Source organism: Saccharomyces paradoxus, chromosome IV (assembly GCF_002079055.1).
Source record: "Saccharomyces paradoxus chromosome IV, complete sequence".
Taxonomy (NCBI): domain Eukaryota; kingdom Fungi; phylum Ascomycota; class Saccharomycetes; order Saccharomycetales; family Saccharomycetaceae; genus Saccharomyces; species Saccharomyces paradoxus.
In genome coordinates, this window is record NC_047490.1 from 195,663 (window position 1) to 222,407 (window position 26,745).

The 26,745-nt window shown below is 39.6% G+C and overlaps 11 protein-coding genes across 11 annotated transcripts; 4 read left to right on the forward strand and 7 right to left on the reverse strand.

The window, feature by feature from the left end:
* Positions 1–103: 103 nt before the first annotated feature.
* On the reverse strand, positions 104–3,709 carry COP1 (coatomer subunit alpha; the record flags this gene model as incomplete). The annotated part of the gene is made up of 1 exon (XM_033909235.1): positions 104–3,709. The coding sequence occupies one exon, from the start codon at positions 3,707–3,709 to the stop codon at positions 104–106; it is 3,606 nt and encodes a 1,201-aa protein (XP_033765126.1).
* A 482-nt stretch (positions 3,710–4,191) lies between these two features.
* On the reverse strand, positions 4,192–5,262 carry SPAR_D00940 (uncharacterized protein; the record flags this gene model as incomplete). The annotated part of the gene is made up of 1 exon (XM_033909236.1): positions 4,192–5,262. The coding sequence occupies one exon, from the start codon at positions 5,260–5,262 to the stop codon at positions 4,192–4,194; it is 1,071 nt and encodes a 356-aa protein (XP_033765127.1).
* A 265-nt stretch (positions 5,263–5,527) lies between these two features.
* On the forward strand, positions 5,528–7,114 carry CCT4 (chaperonin-containing T-complex subunit CCT4; the record flags this gene model as incomplete). Its single annotated transcript, XM_033909237.1, has 1 exon — positions 5,528–7,114. One exon carries the CDS (start codon positions 5,528–5,530, stop codon positions 7,112–7,114), a length of 1,587 nt encoding a protein of 528 aa, XP_033765128.1.
* Positions 7,115–7,262: 148 nt separating this feature from the next.
* CRD1 (cardiolipin synthase) lies at positions 7,263–8,105 on the reverse strand (the record flags this gene model as incomplete). Its single annotated transcript, XM_033909238.1, has 1 exon — positions 7,263–8,105. The coding sequence occupies one exon, from the start codon at positions 8,103–8,105 to the stop codon at positions 7,263–7,265; it is 843 nt and encodes a 280-aa protein (XP_033765129.1).
* Positions 8,106–8,578: 473 nt separating this feature from the next.
* BPL1 (biotin--[acetyl-CoA-carboxylase] ligase BPL1) lies at positions 8,579–10,651 on the forward strand (the record flags this gene model as incomplete). Its single annotated transcript, XM_033909239.1, has 1 exon — positions 8,579–10,651. The coding sequence occupies one exon, from the start codon at positions 8,579–8,581 to the stop codon at positions 10,649–10,651; it is 2,073 nt and encodes a 690-aa protein (XP_033765130.1).
* Positions 10,652–10,896: 245 nt separating this feature from the next.
* On the reverse strand, positions 10,897–16,077 carry RPO21 (DNA-directed RNA polymerase II subunit RPB1; the record flags this gene model as incomplete). Its single annotated transcript, XM_033909240.1, has 1 exon — positions 10,897–16,077. The coding sequence occupies one exon, from the start codon at positions 16,075–16,077 to the stop codon at positions 10,897–10,899; it is 5,181 nt and encodes a 1,726-aa protein (XP_033765131.1).
* An 810-nt stretch (positions 16,078–16,887) lies between these two features.
* SCM3 (Scm3p) lies at positions 16,888–17,559 on the reverse strand (the record flags this gene model as incomplete). Its single annotated transcript, XM_033909241.1, has 1 exon — positions 16,888–17,559. The coding sequence occupies one exon, from the start codon at positions 17,557–17,559 to the stop codon at positions 16,888–16,890; it is 672 nt and encodes a 223-aa protein (XP_033765132.1).
* A 1,261-nt stretch (positions 17,560–18,820) lies between these two features.
* On the forward strand, positions 18,821–21,112 carry RGT2 (glucose sensor; the record flags this gene model as incomplete). The annotated part of the gene is made up of 1 exon (XM_033909242.1): positions 18,821–21,112. The coding sequence occupies one exon, from the start codon at positions 18,821–18,823 to the stop codon at positions 21,110–21,112; it is 2,292 nt and encodes a 763-aa protein (XP_033765133.1).
* Positions 21,113–22,021: 909 nt separating this feature from the next.
* Positions 22,022–22,567, forward strand: ARF2 (Arf family GTPase ARF2; the record flags this gene model as incomplete). Its single annotated transcript, XM_033909243.1, has 1 exon — positions 22,022–22,567. The coding sequence occupies one exon, from the start codon at positions 22,022–22,024 to the stop codon at positions 22,565–22,567; it is 546 nt and encodes a 181-aa protein (XP_033765134.1).
* Positions 22,568–24,190: 1,623 nt separating this feature from the next.
* Positions 24,191–24,799, reverse strand: RDI1 (Rdi1p; the record flags this gene model as incomplete). The annotated part of the gene is made up of 1 exon (XM_033909244.1): positions 24,191–24,799. One exon carries the CDS (start codon positions 24,797–24,799, stop codon positions 24,191–24,193), a length of 609 nt encoding a protein of 202 aa, XP_033765135.1.
* A 376-nt stretch (positions 24,800–25,175) lies between these two features.
* PPH21 (phosphoprotein phosphatase 2A catalytic subunit PPH21) lies at positions 25,176–26,285 on the reverse strand (the record flags this gene model as incomplete). The annotated part of the gene is made up of 1 exon (XM_033909245.1): positions 25,176–26,285. The coding sequence occupies one exon, from the start codon at positions 26,283–26,285 to the stop codon at positions 25,176–25,178; it is 1,110 nt and encodes a 369-aa protein (XP_033765136.1).
* Between the last annotated feature and the right edge of the window lie 460 nt (positions 26,286–26,745).

Here is a 26,745-nt window from a genome sequence, read left to right on the forward strand (position 1 = left end):
TCACAGTTTTCACTATCATACTGTTTGGGTTGAAAGGGCTTTGTCACATGAAATTTAGGCCGAGTAGAATACAATCGAAAAAAACCAATAGATAAAATAGCATTTACACGCGTATTCTTAATCCGGATGCAGGTGCACCGATTTTAGAAATCATAGCAATCCTATCTATTTTATCCTTTTCTGTGATAACGTATTTACTACCTGTTAATGGGTCAGAGACGGAAGGCGTATCTTCATAAATTGGTTTGTAAGTGGCTGCACAAATATCGAATTTAGCATAAGGATCGAAGTCAATTGGAATGGCATCACTGGCCATTGAATCAGCTTTGTTTTTGATTTTATGCGCTTGTTCGGCACGAGGACCAGAAGAAATAATCTTTAAAAATTCACCTGCGAAATATGAGGCCTGTAAGAAATTTTTGTGCTTGAAATGTTGCGACATAGCCACCTGCAGAGCATTGGTACGATGAATCGGGGAAAGTTTTGCTTTCGTAAAGTATGCAGCTAGTTCAAGCATGCGTACAGTATTTCCCTCTTTTAATGAGCGGCGTTCCAATTCAATGGATAAACCTAATATATATTCCCTAGCAGTTTCCAGTATATTGTGAGCTAATTTTTCATCTTCAGAATCATCAACCATTAATAGCGTAATACGGTAGATGGCTTCTCTGAAACATTCGATTGCAACATCCAGTTTGTTCAGTTTAAAGTTCTTGTAACCCTCTTTCATTTTCTCATTGACGATATCAAGACCGGGAACGTATGGAAGAATTTGGTCTTCACTTACCGTGTCATCATAGGCTCTGATATAACCTAATTGAGCAGGAAGTTCACAAGGCGTACTAGGCATGTATGTTCTACAACCCTCATAGATGTTGGTGAAATACTTTTTTAATGGTTCCAGTTTGACAACACCCACTTGTTTGCTCAAAGCTTGAGCGGCAGCATCAAAGGCACCAGCAGCAACTAAGACAGCAGGCAGTTTAGAATTCTTGATCCAAATGGCTGTTTCAGCTTCCTGTGCTGGAGAAGAAATTTCGCCTTGCTCAACTTCCTCAGGTAGCTCTTCTCCCACATCTAAATCTTCATCACCTAAATCCCAGGCACCTTCGTCTTCACCAATATCCATATCGTTGAAGCTTTCTTCAGCGAGTGGTTCTTCCTGCTCTTGAGTGGTGTTTACTGCTGGAGTTTCATCATCTATATCCAAATCGTCAATTTGACCTAAAACGGCCTTTTCAAAATAAGATAGTTCAGCCTCTTTCAATGGCCACTTTTCAAGTGGCTTTGAGATCACTGGCCTTTGAACGAAATCGGAGGCATCGATCTGATCTGGTAAAGTGACGTCTTGCTCGTCAATTTCAGCTTGCTCTAGAAAAGTAGAAGCTGCTGCTTCATCTCCGTTAGCCTTTGCTACGGCATAAGCTAATGGTAGAGAACCACTCTCGGCGAAAATGCGACATCTTTCCTTGGTAGAATTGTTGTAAAAAGTGTTTAACAACATACTTCCAAAGTCTTCACGGGTCTGGGCAATATTTTGCATTTTAGACAGTTTGTTAACGTCACCTGTAACCAAATACAGGAAGGAAAGCTTATCAAAAGAATGCTGGGTTTGATAAATCATTTCAGCTAAGCTGGCATTACCTTGCGCCAAGGCTTCTTGGTTTAATCTTTCCCAAGCACTAGAATCATTCAGTTTTTTGGCTTCATCTAAGGCAACATCCAAATTACCATATTCCAAAGCTAAATCAAAACGGATATGTGGATCTTGAACGAATTGTAAAGCAATCTCTGGATAACCTGATTTCTGCAAATAGGAAATGATATTTTGACCAACTAAATTAGAGTCTTTTATCAGACGTAAAACTTCTGGGAAGTTTTTGTTAACTAGGGCCTTTTTAAAGCGGTATTCCGTAGGATCAATAGTTAAAATTTCAATTTCACCGTCACGGTTCAAGCAGTAAACTAATTTTCCTTGGACCTTTGTGATATACAAAGTTTTTTCCAAAGTCTTGATAATACCTCTATCCCCGTTTAATAGTGAGTACCTTATATGATTCAAGGTTGAATAAACTAATACACCAGTTTCATCCCAAGCAGCACTTTTGATTCTAATGGTTTCATGCATAGAATTAATTAATTCTAGCTTTTTGGTAGCCAAAGTTATGGTATGCTTACTCATTAATGCAACATATTGACCATCTAAGGACCAGGAAACGTACTTAACGTTTTTAACAGCCAATTGGGACACCTTTTTGCCCTGTTGTACATCGTAAAGAATAACTTCTCTAGGGTGTATGACCAAAACAGATCCGGGGCCAGCAGCCACAATAGTTCTCACCGTTTCTTCTACTTTGATATTTCTTGTAACTTTGTTTTCGAGAGAACGGACTTCCACAGATTCAGTATTCTTGTTGTAAACAACAAATCTATTACGACCAACAAAAGTAGCATAATTACCTGTATCTTGGGTGACGCTTGTTGGTTCCACGGCTCCAACGGGTTGTTTTGGTAAAATAACGAGAGCAAATTTGCCATTGGCTTCATTAACCAAAACGGAATGTTGAGAGGGGTTGTACGATATACTTCTGAATGCATCCCAAGGTTGACCAATGCCCTTTAGTGAGGCATAAGGTAATGAAGCGACTCTTTTTTGGAAATTGAAACTTTGGATTTGCTTCTCCGCATTGACGAAAAACAATTGGTTTTGATGGATAAAGCTGCATGGTCTTTCGCGATCGAGCTTGAAAACCATAATACCAGAATCATGAGCCGCACCAAATAGATTGATATGAGGATGTGCTGCAATTAACCAAAATCTATCGTTTTCTCTTTTGAATTGCTTTACTGGAGTTCTCTTGTCAAGGTCCCAAACTCTTAGGGTTTTATCTTCGCCGACAGAAATAATCAAGTTTTGATGTGGGTGGAAAATGACACTATCAACATTGTTAGTGTGACCTCTGCAAGTATCAACCTCCCAAGCTTTCGTGGCACTCATTCGCCATAACTTAACTTGACGGTCGTCACTGGCGGAGACAATCAATGGTAAAGTTGGATGGAAAGAGGCCCAGTTGACACCCCTTGTGTGACCCTCTAAAATGAACTTAACAACGCAGTCACCAAGAGAGCCATCCAAAAGATTTTGTTGGGCACTCATTTGCTCCTCAAATGAACTAGTACCAGGAGCAGAATGTCTTTTTCTTAGACCGGTAATATCCCAAATTCTGATGGTTTCATCCAAAGAAGCAGAAACGATTAGGTCATCAGTTGGATGAAATTGGGCGCACATGACAAAATGATTGTGGCCAGTCAAACATGCAATTTCCTTACGGTTTTGCCAGTTCCAGATTCTTATAGTCTGGTCATCAGAAGCGGATATGATCCAAGGCAATTCACGGTGAAAAAACACGGTACGGACATAATCTAAATGTCCAGTTAAGGTATATAGACATTTGTTAGTATCTAAGGACCAGACTTTGATGGTATAGTCGTCACCTGCCGAAACGAAAATAGGTTGGGTTGGATGGAAATCTAGCCCACGAACAGGGCCTTCGTGGTCTTCAAATCTGTGAAGTAATGTTCCCATCCTATAATCCCATAATTGGATAGTAGAAGAGAACAAAGCCACCAAAACCCATGGTCTGGAGGGGTGAAAGGCAATACCCTTGGCCCTGGTGGACTTTGATTCGAATTTAGTTAACATCTTCATCTTGTTCCGGTAATGAAATGAACAAAGACACTAGTAGAAGAAAAAATTACACCAATTTCAGGTTAATGAACCACGAATTTGTAAAGAACAGGTGTGATATTGTTTTTATTCAAAGGGGTAAAGGGAAGATAAAATAAAAAGAAAAACTTTATATCTTAAGCAAAGGGGGGAAAGTACGAAGTGCTCGAATCCTGCTGTTTCGCCAACTCTGTTATCTAACTAATTGCAATGCCTTTTCAAACAAGTCTATGGTCCCTGTATGTTGCTGAATCGAGGCTCAATTGTCGCAGTCTCGAAGACGGATCTGTTATTTATTCAAGTTGGCAAATTGTCGATTTCGTTTCGTGTTGTCGAAATTTTCGGTCGCTCTGTACGTCGTATAAATGCTGACTATAGGAATAATAGTATAAGAATACATATAAATTTTATGTTTTACAGTATATTAGTTAAAGACTCGCTAACGGGGTAGACAATGGTTAAAACTACTCGTCCACAAGACTGGCTGTTTTTTCATCAAACTTCAATAGGCCTTTCCGCTCCTTTAGTTTGGCCTGCACTAACACGAGCAGGTTGTATAGAATAGAAAGAGTGGGCGTGGCGACGCCATTTCTTTTCGCGATTCTTATGGGGTTGCCTAGGATGACCTCCAGCTCCATCAGCTGGCCCTTTTCACGGTCAACGCACATGGATGGCTTGAACACCTTTTTCCTGGTAATCTCTGTAAACATTGTTATAAACTCCTCTTCGATGATGATGCCCTCGCTTGCTGCAATGGCAATGATCTCCCTCATGGCAGGGTGGAACACTTCAATTTCCGTGCTCTTCTTGTTGACTCCAAACTCTAGGCAACGCGGAACGTCTAACCCTACAAGTGCCGTGGATGTGTTGATGGCAGCATTGTAGAGCAGCTTTTTCCACCGAGAGTAACGAACCCTAGGGTCAAATTCGACAAAATTATGCCCCTCGTTGCTGTACATCCTGACGAATTCGTTGGCAGCCTGGATGGCAGTAACGTCCTGTGAATCAAAGGCCCCACACGATAAGTGGTCATGGCCGATTTGACTGATATGGCCAGTCCCAACCTTGGTGGACCCAATTAACTGGATGCCAGAAAGCACCGTGTACTGATAATCCTCTGTGGGAAATTCCGCCCATATCTCATTCTCAATATCGATACCGTTCTGTACCAGTAAAATGTGCGTGGTCAATTTTGACCCATGTAGCTTCTTGTTCTTCTCAAGCACGGGACTGATGATATTGGAGACTCTAGAATTAGCAGGCCCGTCTATGATATTCTTAGTAGTTACAACAACATAGTTGTATCCTTTGTTGTTTGCGGCGGCGGCAGCGTCCTCAACGCTGCTGTAAATGTGGTCGGGCCTCCAACCTTCTAATTTGCCGTAGTCACACGATTCGATTGTGTAACCATGCTTCGATACCTTATCATAGTCAGATCTGACTACCAAGGAAACGTCACTCTCCCGCTTAAACCACAACGAGAGCGCAGTGATAACCCCCACACCGCCTGCACCGATAACCAGTACTCTAGACATTTCCGATGTTGATTTAAATCCACTTGTATCCTGGTACCGGAACTTTACTCTATGAGGAATGTCAATATGCCTTAATTAAGGCTACATAATTCGGTATTACTATCACTCGCCACGGATAACCTGAAATTTTTTTCGTTTCGCCACCAAAGAAAGGCTAATTGAATACAGTTTGAGAGGTTGATGTATTAAAGTGAACGTGAAGGTATTAGATTCTAAATTGCAGGTGCGGCAAGTGTGCAGAACGAGTAAAGTAGAGAATAGAACGATGTCTGCTAAGGTCCCATCTAACGCCACGTTCAAGAACAAGGAAAAACCCCAAGAGGTTCGCAAAGCCAACATCATCGCTGCACGTTCTGTAGCAGATGCCATCCGTACTTCATTGGGTCCCAAGGGTATGGACAAGATGATTAAGACATCTCGTGGGGAAATTATCATCTCCAATGATGGCCATACCATTTTAAAACAGATGGCCATCCTGCATCCGGTGGCTAGAATGCTAGTGGAGGTTTCTGCCGCGCAGGACTCCGAAGCCGGTGATGGTACTACTTCCGTGGTCATCTTGACCGGTGCTCTGTTGGGTGCTGCAGAGAGACTGCTGAACAAGGGTATTCATCCAACCATCATTGCAGACTCCTTTCAAAGTGCTGCAAAGAGATCTGTCGATATTCTTTTGGAAATGTGCCATAGGATCTCGTTGAGCGATAGAGAGCAGCTAGTCCGTGCTGCATCCACCTCCTTGAGTTCCAAGATTGTGTCTCAATACTCTTCATTTTTGGCGCCTTTGGCAGTGGATTCTGTGTTGAAGATTTCCGATGAAAACTCTAAGAATGTTGACCTGAATGATATCAGACTGGTCAAGAAAGTTGGTGGTACCATCGATGACACGGAAATGATAGATGGTGTAGTCTTAACGCAAACGACAATTAAGTCTGCCGGTGGTCCAACAAGAAAGGAAAAGGCAAAGATCGGGTTGATTCAATTCCAAATATCTCCTCCTAAGCCAGACACGGAGAACAATATCATCGTTAATGACTATAGACAAATGGATAAGATCCTTAAAGAAGAAAGAGCGTATTTGCTAAATATCTGTAAAAAAATTAAAAAAGCCAAGTGTAACGTGCTGTTGATTCAGAAATCCATCCTAAGAGATGCAGTAAATGATCTGGCTCTACATTTCTTATCAAAATTGAACATAATGGTGGTGAAGGACATCGAGAGAGAGGAGATCGAGTTTCTGTCCAAGGGCTTGGGTTGTAAGCCAATTGCCGATATAGAATTGTTCACCGAAGATAGATTGGGTTCGGCTGACTTAGTTGAGGAGATTGATAGCGATGGTTCCAAGATAGTTAGAGTAACTGGCATAAGAAACAACAATGCAAGGCCAACCGTTTCTGTTGTCATCCGCGGTGCAAACAACATGATCATTGATGAAACGGAACGCTCCCTTCATGATGCACTATGTGTAATCCGTTGTTTAGTAAAAGAGAGAGGTTTAATCGCCGGTGGTGGTGCTCCAGAAATTGAAATCTCCCGCAGGTTGAGTAAAGAAGCAAGATCTATGGAAGGTGTACAGGCTTTTATTTGGCAAGAATTTGCTTCTGCCTTGGAAGTTATTCCAACAACTTTGGCTGAAAATGCAGGTTTGAATAGTATCAAAGTTGTTACAGAATTGCGCTCTAAACATGAAAATGGTGAATTGAATGATGGTATCTCTGTTAGACGATCCGGTACTACGAACACCTATGAAGAACATATCTTACAACCCGTACTTGTTAGTACAAGCGCAATTACTTTGGCTTCCGAATGTGTCAAATCCATTTTACGTATTGACGATATCGCATTCAGCCGTTAACATGGGTTTTTCGAATATCCATATGTTTATGCATATATATATATATATATATACAGCTTGATATAGTGTACTTTTCCACTACATAAAAAACTCAAAAACATTAAAAGTGAAAAATCAGAGCCCCTTTCAAAAAAGCATCATCTGCATACTATTTCAAAAGTTTGAAAGCATTCCTCTTTAATGCGTAAGATGCCCCGCTGATTATTGTAGTTGTGGCGGTTACATATCCTAAATAGCTAAAGATATTCTGAAAGAACTTTTTTCTATCTTCAAAATTCTCATCCACTTCGCCATTGCCCTCTTCTTTCCCATATAAAAGTAGCAATACTCCAGATCCAAGATATATCATTTGGAAAAACGTGTTCCATTTGGATAGTTGGGAAGGTTTGACTTCAGCACTAGGATAGCGAACAATATCCCAGTAGGAACTCCATGACACACGACCGGGATATTTCAACTTTAAAGTGCTATATCGTATAAATAAAGCACCTATTGCTAGTAACACATCTCTGCCCAAAATAATCCCCGCAATAGATACCGGTATAATTTGAGGGCCAGATGGTACGGATAATGCCAAAGTTGTAGTGATCATTAGTAGTTTATCTGCAAGTGGATCTAGAATGGTTCCTGCGACGGTTTTGAGGCCGTATTTCCGTGCGATATACCCATCCATAAAATCAGTGATGCTAGAAAATGCAAACAGACTTAATGCTGGGGTCAGATTATTCGTTATAATGAAGAGTCCAATAAAGGGTGTACATCCTATTCGTGATAAAGTCAAAATGTTGGGAATGTTGAGCAACTTGTTCTTAATATTAGGAGGTCCACTCGGAACAGTGGCCAATTCCCTTCTAGTGAGTACTCTGAAAAAATTACACTTTAATTGGGGTTTTACCTTTAAGCGTGCAGTTAAACCTGATAATACATAATAAGATGGCCTTTTCGGTATTGTTCTCCGAAATAATGCGTAGCATGAATGAATGGGCAACATTTGCCTCGTTGACTAAATATTATGGACCAAACTATGCTGCCAGGGGTGGCTGTTTTTAAAATTGTTTCCTTCCTATATTCTCAATTATGTATGTTATGTACTTCCAATTAAGAGGATGGCTTCATGAATCGAGCTTTTTCATATTCCAGTTTCGGAAATAGTCGCCGCACTATGATTCGAAGATGTGACACTGCGAAATGTTGGCATCAAAGATAGTTTCACATAATAGAACCCAGAGCTGCAGATTGGCCGTTTTTTCTCCTGCAATTATTTGCTAAACCGTTGAGTAGGCATACATATAAGTATATTTCACTTTCCTTTTCCATTTGTCAGTTTTTCTTGCTATATTATATCGTTCTCAAAAGCTGCTCGTCTACAAAAAGTGCAAGATTTTTACGACGTCTTACAGGTTTAAAGTATCAGTAAAGAAAATATTCAAACTACGTTATCATTACTGTTCAAATCCAACTAATATGAATGTATTAGTCTACAATGGGCCGGGGACTACGCCAGGATCAGTTAAGCATGCCGTGGAAAGTTTACGTGACTTTTTGGAGCCTTATTATGCAGTGAGTACTGTCAATGTTAAAGTATTACAGACAGAACCATGGATGTCAAAGACCTCTGCCGTGGTGTTTCCAGGCGGTGCGGATCTTCCATACGTTCAAGCTTGTCAGCCTATCATCCCTCGATTGAAACAGTTTGTTAGCAAACAAGGTGGTGTCTTCATTGGATTTTGCGCAGGAGGTTATTTCGGCACTAGTCGTGTAGAATTTGCTCAAGGTGACCCTACAATGGAAGTATCAGGAAGCAGAGACTTGCGCTTCTTTCCAGGAACAAGTAGGGGACCTGCGTACAACGGATTTCAGTACAATAGCGAGGCCGGAGCACGTGCAGTTGGATTAAATCTTCCAGATGGCTCACAGTTCTCAACTTATTTCAATGGAGGAGCTGTTTTCGTTGATGCAGATAAATTTGACAACGTCGAAATCTTGGCAACATACGCAGAACACCCGGATGTTCCGTCTTCTGATTCAGGAAAAGGTCAGAGTGAAAACCCAGCTGCTGTAGTGCTATGTGATGTTGGAAGGGGTAAGGTTTTACTCACTGGTCCACATCCTGAGTTCAATGTCCGTTTTATGAGGAAATCCACAGATAAGCATTTTCTTGAAACAGTTGTGGAGAGCTTGAAAGCACAAGAAGTCGAGAGATTGAAATTTATGAGAACGATTCTTACCAAGACCGGATTGAATTGTAATAATGACTTCAACTATGTAAGAGCTCCAAATTTGACACCACTATTTATAGCTAGTGCCCCAAATAAGCAGAATTATTTGCAAGAAATGGAAAACAATTTAGCTCATCAAGGAGCGCGTGTTAAAAATGCTGAGCTCTGCTTTAAATTAAACGCAGAAACTGATTCTTTCCAATTTTATAGGGGTTATAGAGCCTCTTACAATGCAGCGAGCTCGTCCTTGCTTCATAAAGAGCCAGATGAGGTTCCCAAGACAATAATATTTCCGGGTGAAAATGAAGACACTCCACCATCTCAATATACGCCCAATTTTGACATGAGAGAGTACTTCAAGTATCTGAATGCTCAAAACACTTTAGGTTCTTTACTTTTATATGGCGAAGTTGTTACATCAACGAGTACCATATTGAATAATAATAAATCTCTTTTAGGTTCAATCCCTGAAAGCACTTTACTTCACGTAGGTACTATTCAGGTTTCTGGACGTGGGAGAGGAGGGAACACTTGGATTAACCCTAAAGGTGTTTGTGCTTCAACGGCAGTTGTAACAATGCCACTTCAATCTCCCGTAACTAATCGAAATATATCAGTTGTTTTTGTCCAGTATCTTTCTATGCTTGCTTATTGTAAGGCGGTACTTTCATACGCACCTGGATTTTCAGATATTCCTGTTAGGATCAAGTGGCCCAATGATCTTTACGCTTTGAGTCCAAGCTACTATAGGCGTAAAAACTTACAACTGGTTAACACTGGTTTTGAGCATACAAAGTTGCCCTTAGGTGATATCGAGCCTGCGTACCTTAAAATCTCAGGTTTACTAGTTAATACGCATTTCGTAAACAACAAATACTGTTTGTTACTTGGTTGTGGTATAAATTTGACTAGTGATGGTCCTACAACTTCATTACAAACTTGGATTAATATCCTGAATGAAGAACGTCAACAATTAAACCTTGATTTATTGCCAGCGATAAAGGCAGAAAAACTGCAAGCTCTCTATATGAATAACCTTGAGGTCATATTAAAACAGTTTATTAACTACGGAGCTGCGGAAATATTGCCAAGTTATTATGAGTTGTGGTTACATAGTAACCAAATAGTCACATTACCAGATCATGGCAATACGCAAGCCATGATTACCGGTATCACGGAAGACTATGGTTTACTGATTGCAAAAGAATTGGTAAGCGGTAGCCGCACTCAATTTACAGGAAACGTTTATAGTTTACAGCCGGATGGTAACACATTCGATATTTTTAAGAGCTTAATTGCTAAAAAGGTTCAGAATTAAGAGTCTACCGCCTGGAATGTGAAATTCAAGCTTAGGGCTTCATGGCAGACATAATTCTCATGCTTCTACTAGCACTGCTGACTTTCTCAATATTCAGCGGATTTAATTAGTTGGTTCTGTACTTCTAGTGCTAAAAAATAATGGTAAGTTGGTATACGTTTTTATTATGATACAAAATAAACTAGAAATATTATTTGAGAAACTATATAATGTAATAACGTCAAATACGTAAGAATGATATATTATCATTTGGAATTTTCATTTTCATTATGCTTTTGTTCGTCTTGCTTTGGAGAATATGCAGGAGATCCTGGGCTATAGCCTGGAGATGTTGGGGAGTAAGAAGGTGAAGTAGGGCTATAGTTTGGAGATGTTGGGGAATAGGATGGTGATGTTGGAGAGTATGAAGGCGAAGTAGGACTATAACTTGGTGAAGTTGGGGAATAGGCTGGAGACGTTGGGCTGTAACTTGGCGACGTAGGAGAGTATGATGGAGATGTGGGAGAATAAGAAGGAGATGTAGGGCTGTAACTTGGCGACGTAGGAGAGTAGGAAGGCGATGTTGGCGAATACGATGGTGAGGTTGGTGAATACGATGGTGAGGTTGGTGAATACGATGGTGAGGTTGGTGAATACGATGGTGAGGTTGGTGAATACGACGGTGAGGTTGGTGAATATGATGGTGAAGTTGGTGAGTATGATGGTGAAGTTGGTGAATACGATGGCGAAGTTGGTGAGTATGATGGAGAGGTAGGAGAGTACGCTGGAGAGGTAGGAGAGTATGTTGGGGAAGTTGGAGAAAATCCCGGTGAGGAGACTCCAAATCCGGGGGATGTGGGTGCTTCACCATAAGCACCAAATGGAGACGTGGCTTCACCGTAATCAGCACCACCGTAGGCTGTAAATCCTCCAGCCATAGCATCATTCGAACCCGAATCAACCAGAGGTGAAAACATTAGCTCATCTTTGACGTCAAGATCAGCGTTGACCAAACCACTTTCGTTACTGTATGGAGTGACGCCGCCATCTTGTCCATCTTCAATTTCGGTAATTTTTTGTTCTGGCATGTACTTCACCAATGATTCTTCATCGATCATCACATCAAATGCACCAGTACCGATTGGAGCCATTTGGCCAAGAATGACATTTTCTGAAACACCACGACAATCATCTAATTCGGCAGAGGCACCAGCTTCAAACAAAATTTCGACTGTTTCTTCAAATGAACATCTCATTAAGGCACCGGTATTCGACCTGTTGAAACCATGACGAGTAACAGAAGTTAAACCACCCTGGGTCGTCATAACATCAACTAATAAAGCCATATGACGGTAGTTAACATACGAACCATCAGAAGCGATGACGTTGTAAACTTCTTTATACAAGGCTGCACGACCAGCTTCAATACCTAGAACTTCCATAATATCAATGAAGGAGTTGGTGTAAATTCTGGTTGGATCGATACCAGGAACAGTCATAACTTCAGACAAGTTGACACCATCCGTTTCCAATACCCATTCTGGTTCCTTAACGTATTCACCAGTTGGACTTGGTACTTTACGGTCATATTTCATCATAACGACACGCTCGATATTTTCAACACCACGCAATGTAATATTCTCCAACATAGTGTTTTCAATTTTCTTCAGCATATGATCTTCTTCTGCTTCAGTCTCGGCATCTAGTGACTTTGGACGAACAACACGACAACGGATGATCAACTTCTCATCATTATCTTCAGACCAGATAACAAACAGATCATTTTTGAATGTTTGCTTGATTCTTTCACCAACCTGACCCATTGTTAAGTCTTTATCATTCATTGCCGCACGATCTAGCTCCAAACGTAACAACCAAGGTGATTGTTGGTCAAAGGATTGTTCGGCTTCATCATCTAATAATGAGAAATGAAGTTGAATGATTTCTTCATCTTCAGGAATAACTGTAGAACGTGGATCAGGGTCATAGTAAATTTCTGAAGCAATAGTAACACTCTTTAAAGTGGTATGCTCAATAGCAGATCTGATCAACTTTGCTTGTTCTTGATCGGCAGCATGACCAGGTTCTAAGTAAACAGTCAAAGAAGGAGTTTTCATGTTTTTGGCCACATTCAAAATTTCCTTTAAACGGGGAACACCAGAAGTAACTTTCTTGGAAGCAACACCAGCAAAATGGAAGGTATTAAGTGTCATTTGTGTAGCTGGTTCACCAATGGATTGGGCTGCTAGAACACCAACCATTTCACCAGGGTGAACAACGGAACGGAGGAATTGCGCCTCGATATTACTTAATACCCACTCGAACGCTTGCTTTGTTAGTCTGTATTCTTGTAAAACCCTACGGGTTGCCAAACGAGAACGTAACAAGCAGCAGAATAAAGTGACTGCATCTCGTTGAGCGTTTTGTATAATTTCGTTCTTACCACGCAACACTAATAAGTTCTCTTGCAAATCCTTTACACCAAGAACAATATCCTTGATTGTCAGATCAGATGGTTTTGTATGATCTATGTGGAAAGTTTGTTGCGCGTTTTGAATAATACGTCTTATATTGACGGGTAATGGCCAGTTTGCTTCACCATCTACAAAGACTTCTCTCAAAAATTTACGATCCTTCACTAATTGTTTGTACTCTTCATCCAATAGAACTTGGAGTTTCAAGTCACCGAGTATTTCAGATCCAGATTCCAATAGTGAGGGATCTAAGGTGTGGTCTGTATTCAACAAATCAATTCTGTATCTCCTTTCAAAAGCTGTATCCGAGCCGCCAATCGTATCGAGTGATTGCTTCTCAATGTGTGCAGCATCCATACCGTCCTCACCATAAATAAACTGAATAACGTTACCCAATGAGTTTCTTGTGGTGTTATCGTAATGGACCATGATATCTTCTAGAGCTTTCACTAAACGACGTTGAATATAACCTGTTTCAGCTGTTTTGACGGCGGTATCGATAAGACCTTCACGACCACCCATTGCGTGGAAGAAAAACTCTTGTGGAGTCAAACCTCTTAAATATGAATTCTCAACAAAACCTTTAGACTCTGGGGAATAATCATCTTTAGAGAAATGAGGTAAGGTACGATCAACGAACCCAAAAGCAATACGTTTACCTTCAACAGATTGCTGTCCTACACAAGCTGACATTTGCGCGATATTAATAAATGAACCCTTGGAACCTGCCATAACCATTTGTTTCACATTGTTCAAATCCTTCAAATTTACTTCAGCTAAACGACCTGCTTTATCTCTTGCTTCATTTAAAAACCGAACGACGTTATCCTCAAAAGACTCACGAAGAGTCATACCATGTTTAGCAGTCAATAAGTTTGCCTGGGCTTCTTTCGTAACATCCAAAACCTTCTTTTTAGCCTCTGCGATTGTCTCTGTAATTTCTCTCATCGTTGGCCCATCTGCAATGGTATCACCAATACCTGTTGAAAAACCGTTATGTAGTAACCAAAAGTTAACAACTTTCTGTATGTTACCAAATAATTTAGCACAAACTTGAGGTCCCTTTTCTCTCGTAACAACATGAATCAAACCACCATTGGAAGAACCAACGGTTTTTTTCTCCACTACACCAAAGATGATTTGACCGTCAATGATAAGCATACCATTATCCTTTGGAGAAAGCAAAGTGGTACCTTCATCGAAACGTTGTAAATGAATACCATTTGGGATGGCCACAGACAAAATTTGTTTACCAGACCACAAAGGTTTGGGTTTGATGATCGCAGGTGTCGGAATAACACCATCCCAATCAGGAACCCAATAAAGCATATTCAAAACTTGATCAAGTTCTATAAATGTATCTCTTAATGTTAGTTTACGAATACCACACAAAGTATCTTGAACAATACCCATACAAGGTTTGTTAGACTGCGGTGAAACAATTTGTAGAGGAACAGCACATAATTGGGACAGTTCTGCCCTTGTTTCCTCAGACTGAGGAACATGAAGATTCATTTCGTCACCGTCGAAATCGGCATTGTATGGAGATGTAACAGATAAATTCAATCTAAATGTAGAATACGGAATAACTTTCACTCTGTGAGCCATCATAGACATTTTATGCAATGAGGGTTGACGATTGAACAGAACTGGATCATTATCCATAATATGACGCTCAACTTTCCATCCATATTGTAATTGGATATCACCTGCCCTTTTACTGTATCTTAAATCTATACGGTCCCCACTATCACGAATGACGTATTTGGCACCAGGGTGCTCATTTGGTCCATTTCTAACAAGTTGCGTTAGACGATCTATATTATATGGTGTGACCACTTCTGGATATGTCAAAGTCTTGGCAATAGATTTTGGAACACCGACTTGATCTAATTCCAAATTAGGGTCACCAGAAATAACCGTCCTTGCTGAAAAATCAACACGCTTACCCATTAAATTACCTCTGATACGACCCTCTTTACCCTTCAAACGAGCACGAATAGATTTTACGGGACGACCGGACTTTTGTAGAGCTTGTGGTTGACCAGCAATATCATTATCCATATAAGTGGCAACATGAAATTGTAATAAACTCTCTGCTTCTTCAATAGCATGATGAGGAGCACCATTATGCTCCAGTGTTTCCAAACTAATATTGGCTTTTAAAATATCGGCAAGTTTAAACGTTAAATCATCTTCACCTCTTTGAGATTCATTGAAGGAAATAGATGGACGAACCGGTGGTGGTGGGACAGGAAGGCATGTTAAAATCATCCATTCCGGACGAGAAAAGACTTCGTTAAAACCCAAACTAGTGAAGTCTTTCACTGAGATATGTTTGAAAATATTCAAGATTTCCTCTGTGCTTAAAACTCTTAATTCTGGTTCATCTGCATCCCCTGAGGCTCTATCTTTCTTCCAACTACCCACTAACTTCAATCCGTCCTTACGGACTGTGGGCTGTGTGTTACCACAACCACCCCTTGATACGAGCTGAGTAGGATCATCTTCTGAAGGGACATCTGTTTCGCAAACCATTTTTGTTTTACATAAGGTCCAGATTGCAGCAAATCTTTTTTTACTGTCCTTAATTGCTAGAGCTTGTCTCATTAGTTCATTATGTTCATCCAGTAATAGCTTACCACAGTGCATACAGACACACTCACAAACTTTCTTGATTTTAGCAATAAAACCAACATGAAATACAGGTTTTGCTAAATCTATGTGGCCAAAATGACCGGGACATTCGTTCATACCTTCTTGACAGGTTTGACACTTCAGGTTACGATCAATAGAACCTAATCTAGGGTCGTTTAAGCCACCAATTTTAGCTCTCGTTTGAGTTTCATCCATTGTTTCTGGAAATCTGATCTTGGCTACACTAATTGCCCTAACTTCTTCAGGTGAGAAAAGACCGAATTGGACCTCCTTCACTGTACGGAGTGGAGCACTCGAATACTGTTGACCTACCATGGCTGATTTATATTTCGGAGTATAGTGTTATTGCTATTCTTATGATTGGTCCCTCTCTTGGAAAAAGAAGATAAAATTTTTTTGAATTTTGATTAATGAGGATAGAAAGGAAAAAAAAGGTATTTTTTTTTTTTGAGTTTCTAGTTGAGGTTTTTATATTATATTATTATTAACAGATTTTGATTCTTACTTGAACAATCTGAAAGATAAAAATTGGGAATATTATATTTCAAGGTAAATCTGAAATGAAAGAAAAAACTTCTTATAATACAGTAGTTTTAGTTTATCCTTGAAAGTTGATCGGGAGATTCGCTAGGAAAACTTATGCAGTAAAGCAAATATAAACAAATGGGTAACTTTGGGGAGTTTTATATTTGTTTATATCGATTCTGTTCAAATTTTTGGTGGAAAAAATGAAAGTAATAAAAAAAAAATGGAAGATAAAATAAACAAAGAGAGTCGATCAGAACAACACAGATATGATTTCAGTTAATGAACGAATCGGATGTTCTTATGATACCTCCGTGAGAGCAATTAATGTTCTTGCCGCACTCTAAAGGACGATCCAAAGTTGCCGGTGAGTGGTGCTGCAAGCTCTTCTTGTTTGTCCACTTTGTCGCCACTGGACAAACTAAGGAGAACCGACGGTCGAAATGAAAAAAAAAATGTTTAAAAACCTGCATTCGTCTTTAGTGAGTTTAACTCTATCCGGGTAATATGAGTCCGGGTTACCATAGTATTGTCTCTAATATATATATATATATATATTCTGACGCCAAATGTGTTCGCATATGCGGTCTTACAATCCACCTAATCTCGTAATGTCCTTTTCGAGAGTTTGGCTTCATACTTCTTGAAATCTATGTCTATCACATTCTCGTCTTTTTCATCTTCATTTTCATTTTCAGCATCAACATCTGAATCGCTTGCTTCACTATCGTTAGCCCACAAGGTACATTTGTCATTTTTATCTCCATCTTCCTCATCACTAATGTCGATGATATCCGTGAGCACACTTGTGTACCTTGTTCTTTTATCTTTAGTGGTGTTATTGGCCGTCAACGTCTTGATGTGTCCGTTATCTTCAACAATTTCACCAGTTTTCAGGTCTATGAGGTCGCCCTGGTCTTCAATAGATTCATATTTACTTATGATGTTGGACCACACTTTTTTCATGTTTTCATCTGCTCGTTTGTGGCGTTCCATGACTTCATCGTCGGTTAGTTTGGGTATGATGTGGTTTTCCTTGGACATTATATATACATGACCATTTCTTTCAGCAATTGGCCGTGAATTTTCATCACTCTTTTTCGTCTTCAGTTTTTCGATAATTGGCGTACATACTTGAGGAACAGGGTTGCAATCGCGATGTTTTCGTACTTTGACCTCACTCTTCTTGCTGGATTCTTTCAATAGCCCTTTTAAGGCACCATGAAGATTTTTCAGGCTTCTTTTCTTAGAGATCTTCTTACTGGTTTTCATCCCTTTTGATAACCTTGTAGTGGAAGTGTGGATATGCTGTTTCCCACTTTTCGTTTATAAATGATCCGATTCATTTAACTGAAAAATCCCCGGTGTTGAAGCTTTTTCTATAGCTCCCTCCAACCTCTCTCGCCTGCGCATTATATATAAATACGTCATAACAATAAAAGATGATAGTGACTGGAAACTTCAGACGAAAAGCGTATCAAGCTTGAGGAAGTTGCTTTTGTTCTAATATGGCGGATAATCACGTCGCCGTTTAAGCCTAATTTTAGCAAAACCCGTTTACAAGTTAAGCTAACAATTATTTCCCTTGCGCTAAAGTGGATTGTTTTTCTATCGGATTTCCTTTAGCTGTTCAGCATATTTTTATACAGCGTATAATTTATATACTTTGAATATTATATAAATTAACAACACATTTATAAATTTATCTCTTATTTTTATTATTTTTATTATTTTTTCTTCAAAGCTCCAGCTTCTCAAGAATAATAACAAAATATAAAAAAAGAAGGTTTTTTTTCCTAGTGATAATTTTTTGAGATTTACAATCGAGCCAAAATACCTACGATGAAAGTCAATCCCAATCAATTTATAAGAGGAAACACTCATTGTGTTTCAAATGTACAGGTATATACGAAACATAAATAACCTCCTTAATAAAAAGTCGCGCTAGCAACAGTAACTTCTTTTTCCTTGCAAGAAAGGGGTCCCTGTTCCTGCATTGACCATCGTAGAGATGCATTGCTATTCAGCCCCAACCGCATGCCTGGCAAAACGACTTCTAACGTTTTTCCCCTACTTCCGTAATCTCTTATCTTATTTCCCTGGCCCGAGATACATCGAACAAAGAATTTAATCGGCTCCTATGTGAAAAACCGCGATACTTACCACAAAGGGCAAAAATTATCGAAAAAATTCTATTTCCGTGCTTGGCTATATTACGCATTACCGACTCAACAGTGACTACCTGCCCTGCACGCTTCTTCCGCTTCGCTTCTTCCTCCACCTCGAAATCAGAACATATACATGAGAGAGACATAGACGCTTCATCGGACCCCTTTCATAAATAAAAAGCCTCGAACAATAGACCTCCGGTTAATTTTTATATCACATCTGCCATTCATTTTTTTTTACTTAACGCTAAGATATTCGCTTGTGAAATTAAAGAGCAGATCAGGAATAGCATCAATAGTTTAAACAATCAAGTTGCACAGAAACTACTATATATATATATGGAAATATCCCGAATACTGCTTGTATGAACTATAGCCAAGACTGCCTGCGACAGAGAGAAGAAAATACTCATCTAGAGCCTGGAAATGACTTCAGTCACCACCACAGTGGGGATTGTGCCATAGATCATATCATGCCACACCACAACGCATATACAGAATCTGCGAATGACACAGAGGCAAAATCCATAGTGATGTGCGATGACGCTAATGCGTACCGAATCTCCTACGTGAATAATGAGCCAGCAGGAGATGGTGCAATAGAAACCACGTCCATTCTGCTGTCACAACCGCTGCCGCTGCGATCAAATGTGATGTCCGTCTTGGTAGGCATATTCGTTGCCGTGGGAGGGTTTTTGTTTGGGTACGATACCGGACTTATCAACAGTATCACGGATATGCCGTATGTTAAAACATACATTGCTCCGAACCATTCATATTTCACCACTAGCCAAATAGCCATGCTCGTATCATTTCTTTCCCTAGGAACATTTTTCGGTGCGTTGATTGCTCCCTATATCTCAGATTCATATGGTAGGAAACCAACAATCATGCTTAGTACCGCTATTATTTTTTCCATAGGAAACTCCTTACAGGTGGCGTCTAGTGGCCTAGTGCTATTAATCGTTGGAAGAGTGATATCTGGTATTGGTATTGGGATAATCTCTGCTGTAGTTCCCCTTTACCAGGCTGAAGCTGCACAAAAGAACCTTAGAGGTGCCATTATTTCCAGTTATCAGTGGGCTATCACTATTGGGCTACTTGTGTCCAGTGCGGTATCGCAAGGCACTCACTCCAAGAGTGGCCCGTCTTCATATAGAATACCGATTGGTTTACAGTACGTTTGGTCAAGTATTTTAGCCGTGGGCATGATATTCCTTCCAGAGAGCCCACGATATTATGTCTTGAAGGATGAGCTCAATAAAGCCGCCAAATCGTTATCGTTTTTGAGAGGGCTCCCGGTCGAAGATCCAAGGCTCTTAGAAGAGCTTGTAGAAATCAAAGCCACCTACGATTATGAAGCATCGTTCGGGCCGTCAACGCTTTTGGATTGTTTCAAGACAAGTGAAAATAGGCCCAAACAGATTTTGCGAATATTCACTGGTATCGCCATTCAAGCTTTCCAACAGGCTTCTGGTATAAATTTCATATTCTATTACGGAGTTAATTTTTTTAACAACACAGGGGTGGATAACTCTTACTTGGTTTCTTTTATCAGCTATGCTGTCAACGTTGCCTTCTGCATACCCGGTATGTATTTAGTGGATCGAATTGGTAGAAGACCAGTCCTTCTTACTGGCGGTGTCGTAATGGCAATGGCAAATTTAGTCATTGCCATCGTTGGTGTTTCCGAAGGGAAGACCGTGGTGGCGAGCAAAATTATGATTGCGTTTATATGCCTTTTCATTGCTGCATTTTCGGCTACATGGGGTGGTGTCGTGTGGGTAGTATCTGCTGAATTGTACCCGCTTGGTGTCAGGTCAAAATGTGCCGCCATATGTGCTGCTGCAAATTGGTTGGTTAATTTCATTTGTGCCCTGATTACACCTTACATTGTTGACGTTGGATCACACACGTCTTCAATGGGGCCCAAGATTTTTTTCATTTGGGGCGGTTTGAATGTCGTGGCCGTTATTGTTGTTTATTTCGCTGTCTACGAAACAAGAGGGTTGACTCTGGAAGAGATCGACGAGCTATTTAGAAAGGCTCCAAATAGTGTCATTTCCAGTAAATGGAACGAAAAAATACGGAAAAGGTGCTTGGCACTTCCCATTTCACAACAAATAGAGATGAAAACTAATATCAAGAACGCTAATAAACTAGAAAACAACAATAGTCCAACTTTAGGGGATGATAACCAAGATACACCCGATGTAGAAAGATTCTTGGCAGATCAAATACAGCCCAAAGATCATGTGATTATGGCGGATAGAGAAAATGGTGCTTTAGAGAACACCGCCAATGCGCCCCCCTTAACATCCATGGAGTTTAAACCCGTGGAACATCCGCCTGTAAATTACGTGGACTTAGGGAATGGTTTAGGTCTAAATACATATAATAGAGGCCCTCCTTCTATCATTTCTGACTCTACTGACGAGTTTTATGGGGAAAATGATTCTCCTAATTGCAATAATAGCACTGAACGAAACGGAGCTAACAGCATCAATACATACATGGCTCAACTAATCAATAGTCCATCCACAACAAGCAACGATACAGCTTTCTCTCAGTCACACAATAGCAATGCAAGAATATCGTCTAATTGGACAAATGATCTTGCTAGCAAGCACAGCCAATACACTCCCCCTCAATCATAACCTACAGCATCTTACGATCCCTCGAGGTCTTATAAATTGTTCTATATAGATTATTCTTGTATACGTACTTTTGAGTTTCTTTTTAACATTCCAACATGATAGACATAGAAGAAAAAGAATTATAGATAACACCTACCTTATTACTGACAATGGCCGAGGCACTTGATTTTCCTCATTAGTTCATTGTTAAGTGCTGAAAGTAAGAAAGAACCAAACAATTTCAGCAGAACTGCATTTATTACCCGGTTGAAATTACATCATGTAGTACGTCAACGAGCTATGATTTCCTAAATTACCGGGTTCTTCATGCGGCCAGTTGTTGTTCGATCTTGCACCTCCACCTACTCCTTTTGAATAGTACACATATACGCTTACAGGAGATCGGACGTATGCGATTATTGTTGCCTTGATACCCGTTATCGGTTGAACTGTTCTAGCTCTTTTTATTCCTTTTCTTAATAATCGTTGAATTCTTCGGGAGACTTTCTACGCAGACTCAAGTTGGAATAGGCTTAAGATAAGGCAGTCACTTTGTATGTAACGAGTTTCATTAGAAGGGATAAACCGACAACATTATCTGATACAACGTGATATATTTCACTGAGAAGGAAGAACCCTCTTCATTGAAAGGTGGGATGATCTCCTGACGAGTACCCCCTTTATTTGATCAGTAAAGTCATTTCTGATATTCCAATAAGGCCTTGTCTTTCTAGTTTTGGGGAGTCAAGCAGTGCAGCCCTAATGTTTTTCGAATGAAGATAAGTGGTTGGCATACATAGTCCACGGAAGATCTTCTTGGTGGCGTCCCTGAGCCCAAAAATTTCCTTTTTTTTAAGCAGTTGTTACTAACATGAGCCAGTCAATAAACATAGAAAAAGAAAAGATTTAAAATTTCGTAAAGAAAAAAAGATGGGTCTATATGCTTCTAAGTTATTCAGCAACCTTTTTGGTAACAAAGAAATGCGTATACTTATGGTGGGTCTAGACGGTGCTGGTAAGACCACCGTTTTATACAAGTTGAAGTTGGGTGAAGTTATCACCACCATTCCAACGATTGGTTTCAACGTTGAAACTGTCCAATATAAGAACATTTCATTCACTGTCTGGGACGTCGGTGGACAAGACAGGATTAGATCATTATGGAGACACTACTACAGAAACACCGAAGGTGTTATTTTTGTCATCGACTCCAATGATAGATCGCGTATTGGTGAAGCTAGAGAGGTCATGCAAAGAATGTTGAATGAAGATGAATTGAGAAATGCTGTCTGGTTAGTCTTCGCTAACAAACAAGATTTGCCAGAAGCCATGTCTGCCGCTGAAATCACCGAAAAATTAGGTTTACATTCCATCAGAAACCGTCCATGGTTTATCCAGTCCACTTGTGCTACCTCAGGTGAAGGTCTGTACGAAGGTCTCGAATGGTTAAGCAACAACTTGAAAAATCAATCCTGATCTAAGTCTGTATAGTAAGTTTAGTCATGCGGACCGTGTGTGTTTTGTTTCTAGATTGTTTTTATTTTTATAATTGTTAAAGATATAAACCACTGTATAGTTGTATAAGATAGGATAATGAAGGTGCACTGAAAATAAACTTACTAGCACTTTAATACTGAAGGGTTTGCCTCTTGTAATGAACGACATGGATGACACTCGGAATTGTGGTACTGTGAGAAAAATGAAGTAAGGAGGCCTGTTTTGAACCCGTACATTTTAGACTCTATCATTGCATCTTTGGTATGTGTTGCCGCACAAAGACGAACGCAAAGCCTGGTATATCTTACGAAGTTTTCAATACGGGTACAGCACCCAAACATTTGCAGTTTTTTTTTCATGTCAATTGTGAAAGTTTACTGAAGATGAGGGTAAATAGTGGCCTGCAATCATTATCATATCAGACAAGGATATATTAAAAATCTGTTCACATCTCTTTCAGAGGGTTTGTTAGTACAGTGAGAACACGATAAACACCAGATAGGACTAAAAATGGTATGTAAAGATTAATATACGTGAAATCGACGTGATATAATGTGTTATGGAATAAATATGCATCTTCCAATGTCAACAGGACACATAATAAAGCGGTCTAATGAAAAATCACAAGAAGGCTATTGCTGCACTTTGCAGGTGTGTACATCCAACAGATCTTATCTCCTACAAATTGGTAACAGAAATCTGTAAGTTTATGAAACTTATTTAATATAGTGGTTTTCCAAAATATAATATACGCCTATTAAGAAACACTGGAAATACATGTGAACTATTCTTTTTCAAGTAACACATTGGACAGAATGCACTAGCCCACACAAGGATCTACAAAATTCGGAAGTCCTGCTGATAAAACAGACAGTTTTACTAACAGCAACAATGATTTTCATTTCTATTTTCCTATCAACAGGCCGGCGTTAAAGCTTACGAACTAAGAACCAAATCGAAGGAACAATTGGCTTCTCAATTGGTTGACTTGAAGAAGGAGTTGGCTGAATTAAAGGTCCAAAAGTTGTCCAGACCATCTTTGCCAAAGATCAAGACTGTCAGAAAGAGTATCGCCTGTGTCTTGACCGTCATCAACGAACAACAAAGAGAAGCTGTTAGACAATTATACAAGGGTAAGAAGTACCAACCAAAGGACTTGAGAGCCAAGAAGACCAGAGCTTTGAGAAGAGCTTTGACCAAATTCGAAGCTTCCCAAGTTACCGAAAAGCAAAGAAAGAAGCAAATCGCTTTCCCACAAAGAAAGTACGCTATCAAGGCCTAATTCTTTCATTAGATTATCATTTTAATATTTGATTTTTGGATATAGTTTAATTTTGTATTTTTTAAGAACACCAAACGGCAATTTATTTTATTAGTGATCTATTAACTAAATCAATATACTACATTAAATATATGTTTTGCCATCTTTATTTTTGTAGGATCAGACGTCATTGAGCTGTCAGGAGCCCTACCCCTATACCTCAATTTGGAATAACGAAAAAAAAAAGTAAGAGAATAGGAAAGTCATATTCTTCTATACGTAGATATAGGTATGCTCTTGTTTATACAGGCCATATCTACACTGTTCGTTCCAAGAAGCTATCATTTTTTGACAATTTCCACCCCCCAATTTAAAGTCAAATGGTTAGTTTTATCGTCATCAATGAATTTCGATACGGCACTGTAGTTGCCTCTTGCTAAGAACCCACTAGGAGCCTCACTTTCCGGTAGCTCCACCTCATAAAATGGTTTGGTCTTGGTATTAGGAGCATAAGATCCCAAGTGATCGTCTATTTTGTCAACAGCAATGCCCGCTTTCTTGATATATTGGACATATCGTAACCCCGTGATAATTTCATGTTGAACTTTGAACACAATCTTCAACTTGTAAATAGAATTTTCTTTAATTTTATATCTTTTGGATGCCAGTTCTTTGATTGTCTTTTCGTTGGTAAGATCAAATGTGATGGGATTTGGTTCTGTGTTGACTAATAGTTGAATTTTTTGAACAACCACTTTCCTTTTGTCACCGGGAAATTCCAACGGTAAAATGTCAGAACTTAGACCCAAAGACTCTTTCCATTTCGCCAATGATTCATCTTCGGCATCCAGGTTTTTGTATTCATCAACGGTTTTTTTGGCTGAAACTTTATATTGATCGTTGTTTCTCTCCTCTTCGAATTGACTAAAATCAGTAGTTTCTTCGGCCATTATTCAGTTTTTCTCCACTAAAAAAGTTCAATACTCGAGATATTTGTATGGGTAGAAAAAGAATGGAAGTAGTACAAACAGCTTGAAGCATGAAAGTCCTTTCTAGTCAATCTTTATATTACTTCCTTGATCTATCGCGAAAATTAAACGATCGCGTTAGAGAACCGTTTCACCCGGAGTAATGATCAGAATGATTAAAGCGTTGGGAGAGGAAAAAAAGGCCTCGTATTGATTGATATATTTGAAGCATATTAAGGAAACAAAATTGGCAGGACAATTCGCAGTTTATTCTGGCTCGATGTGTAATTAACTATGATAATGGTAAAAGAGAAAAGCGAATATATATATCTATATAGATGCATATATGTATACATACTCATAAAAAGTAATCTGGCGTCTTTCTGCTGACGCTAGGTTCACCGGGTCTTACGGATGGGTCGTACTGCAAGAATTGTCTATTATGATTTTCGTCCACTTCCATGATGGCTGCTTGATTACCACATCTATAGCAGTAATTTGGAGCACTGAAAATGGTGACAACATTTTGCTGGTGAGACCAAGCGTAGCCTTCCATTACCAATTGGTGAGCTCTTGCTATTAGTGATAGATCGTTGGTGTGATTGAATTGCTCACTGACGTCCTGTCCAAAAGTGAAGCCTGCACCTCTGGGACTGATTCCCCATCCACCTCTATCATCAGGATCAGACCATAGAAGATCGCACATGGGTCCTTCGTGAGGCACTTCCTGTATTCTGTTCAACTCTCTGACCTGGTCTATGGTCTCTATCATGGGTGAAAGACCCCCATGCAGACAGAATATTTTATTATCTACTAATGCTGTGATAGGAAAATAATCAAAAAGATCCGTGAACATTTTCCACACGTTTGCGCTGCCGTACTTTCTCAAACATTCGTCATAAAACCCGTATACCTGGGTAATTTGCCTAGATTCGTGATTGCCCCTCAGTATCGTGATTCTATGTGGGTATCTGACTTTCATGGCGACCAGGTAGGACACGGTCTCAACAGAATAATATCCTCTATCCACGTAATCACCCATGAAAAGGTAGTTGGTGTCGGGGCAAGGACCGCCAATTTTGAAAAGTTCTAACAAGTCGTGAAATTGACCATGTACGTCACCACAAATGGTTACAGGCACATTGATTGGTTTGACGTTTTCCTCAAACTGCAACACGTCCACTGCCATCTTACATAGCCGAGCTACGTCGTCTTCTGACAATGGCTCGCATTTTCCCAAATGCTCAATCCATTGATCAAGCTGATTTATATTTGTATTGGTTAGTTCTAGCGGTTTGGAGGATTTATGGTCTGCTATACCCGAGGAACCTGGTTTTAAGTCCTCAATTGAGAATTCTTCTCCATTATTATCTGTTGAACTGTTGTTGATATCCATATCTTCAGATACTGTGGGAGTCAGCTGTTCGGTGACAGCATCTTGCATAGGCACATCTAAGTCTGTATCCATTTTTCTTTTTTGTTTCTTTGTTGTATGCGATGATTTATATCTTTCTTTTCCACTATCAACTAAATAGGGGCAAAATAATTAGTGTTTCTTTTCTTTGACTTTATTTTCAAAAAATGCAACCAGTAAAATTCACAGTTTAAAATCGTATAATACTTCTATTCAACTTGAGCTTATGAAACGCTTTCTTTGTTACTGGTAAGGAAAGAAACTAGGGGAAGATGAGTGAAAAAAGAGCAATCCAATGGCTGTATTTCTAAGAAGTAGAAGAAATCCTGTTTATATCGCGTCGACTGAAATGTTTTATTTCACACTACAAATAATTGGAGTATGTCTATATCAAAATAGATGAAAGTGCAGTGTCTTATTCAGTAATTATCTCCTTTATTGTGAAACAGTGCGTCAAAAGAACTTGTGACAAAAAACTGCTAAAAAAGGAATACGGAACTAAGGTAATCCGGAA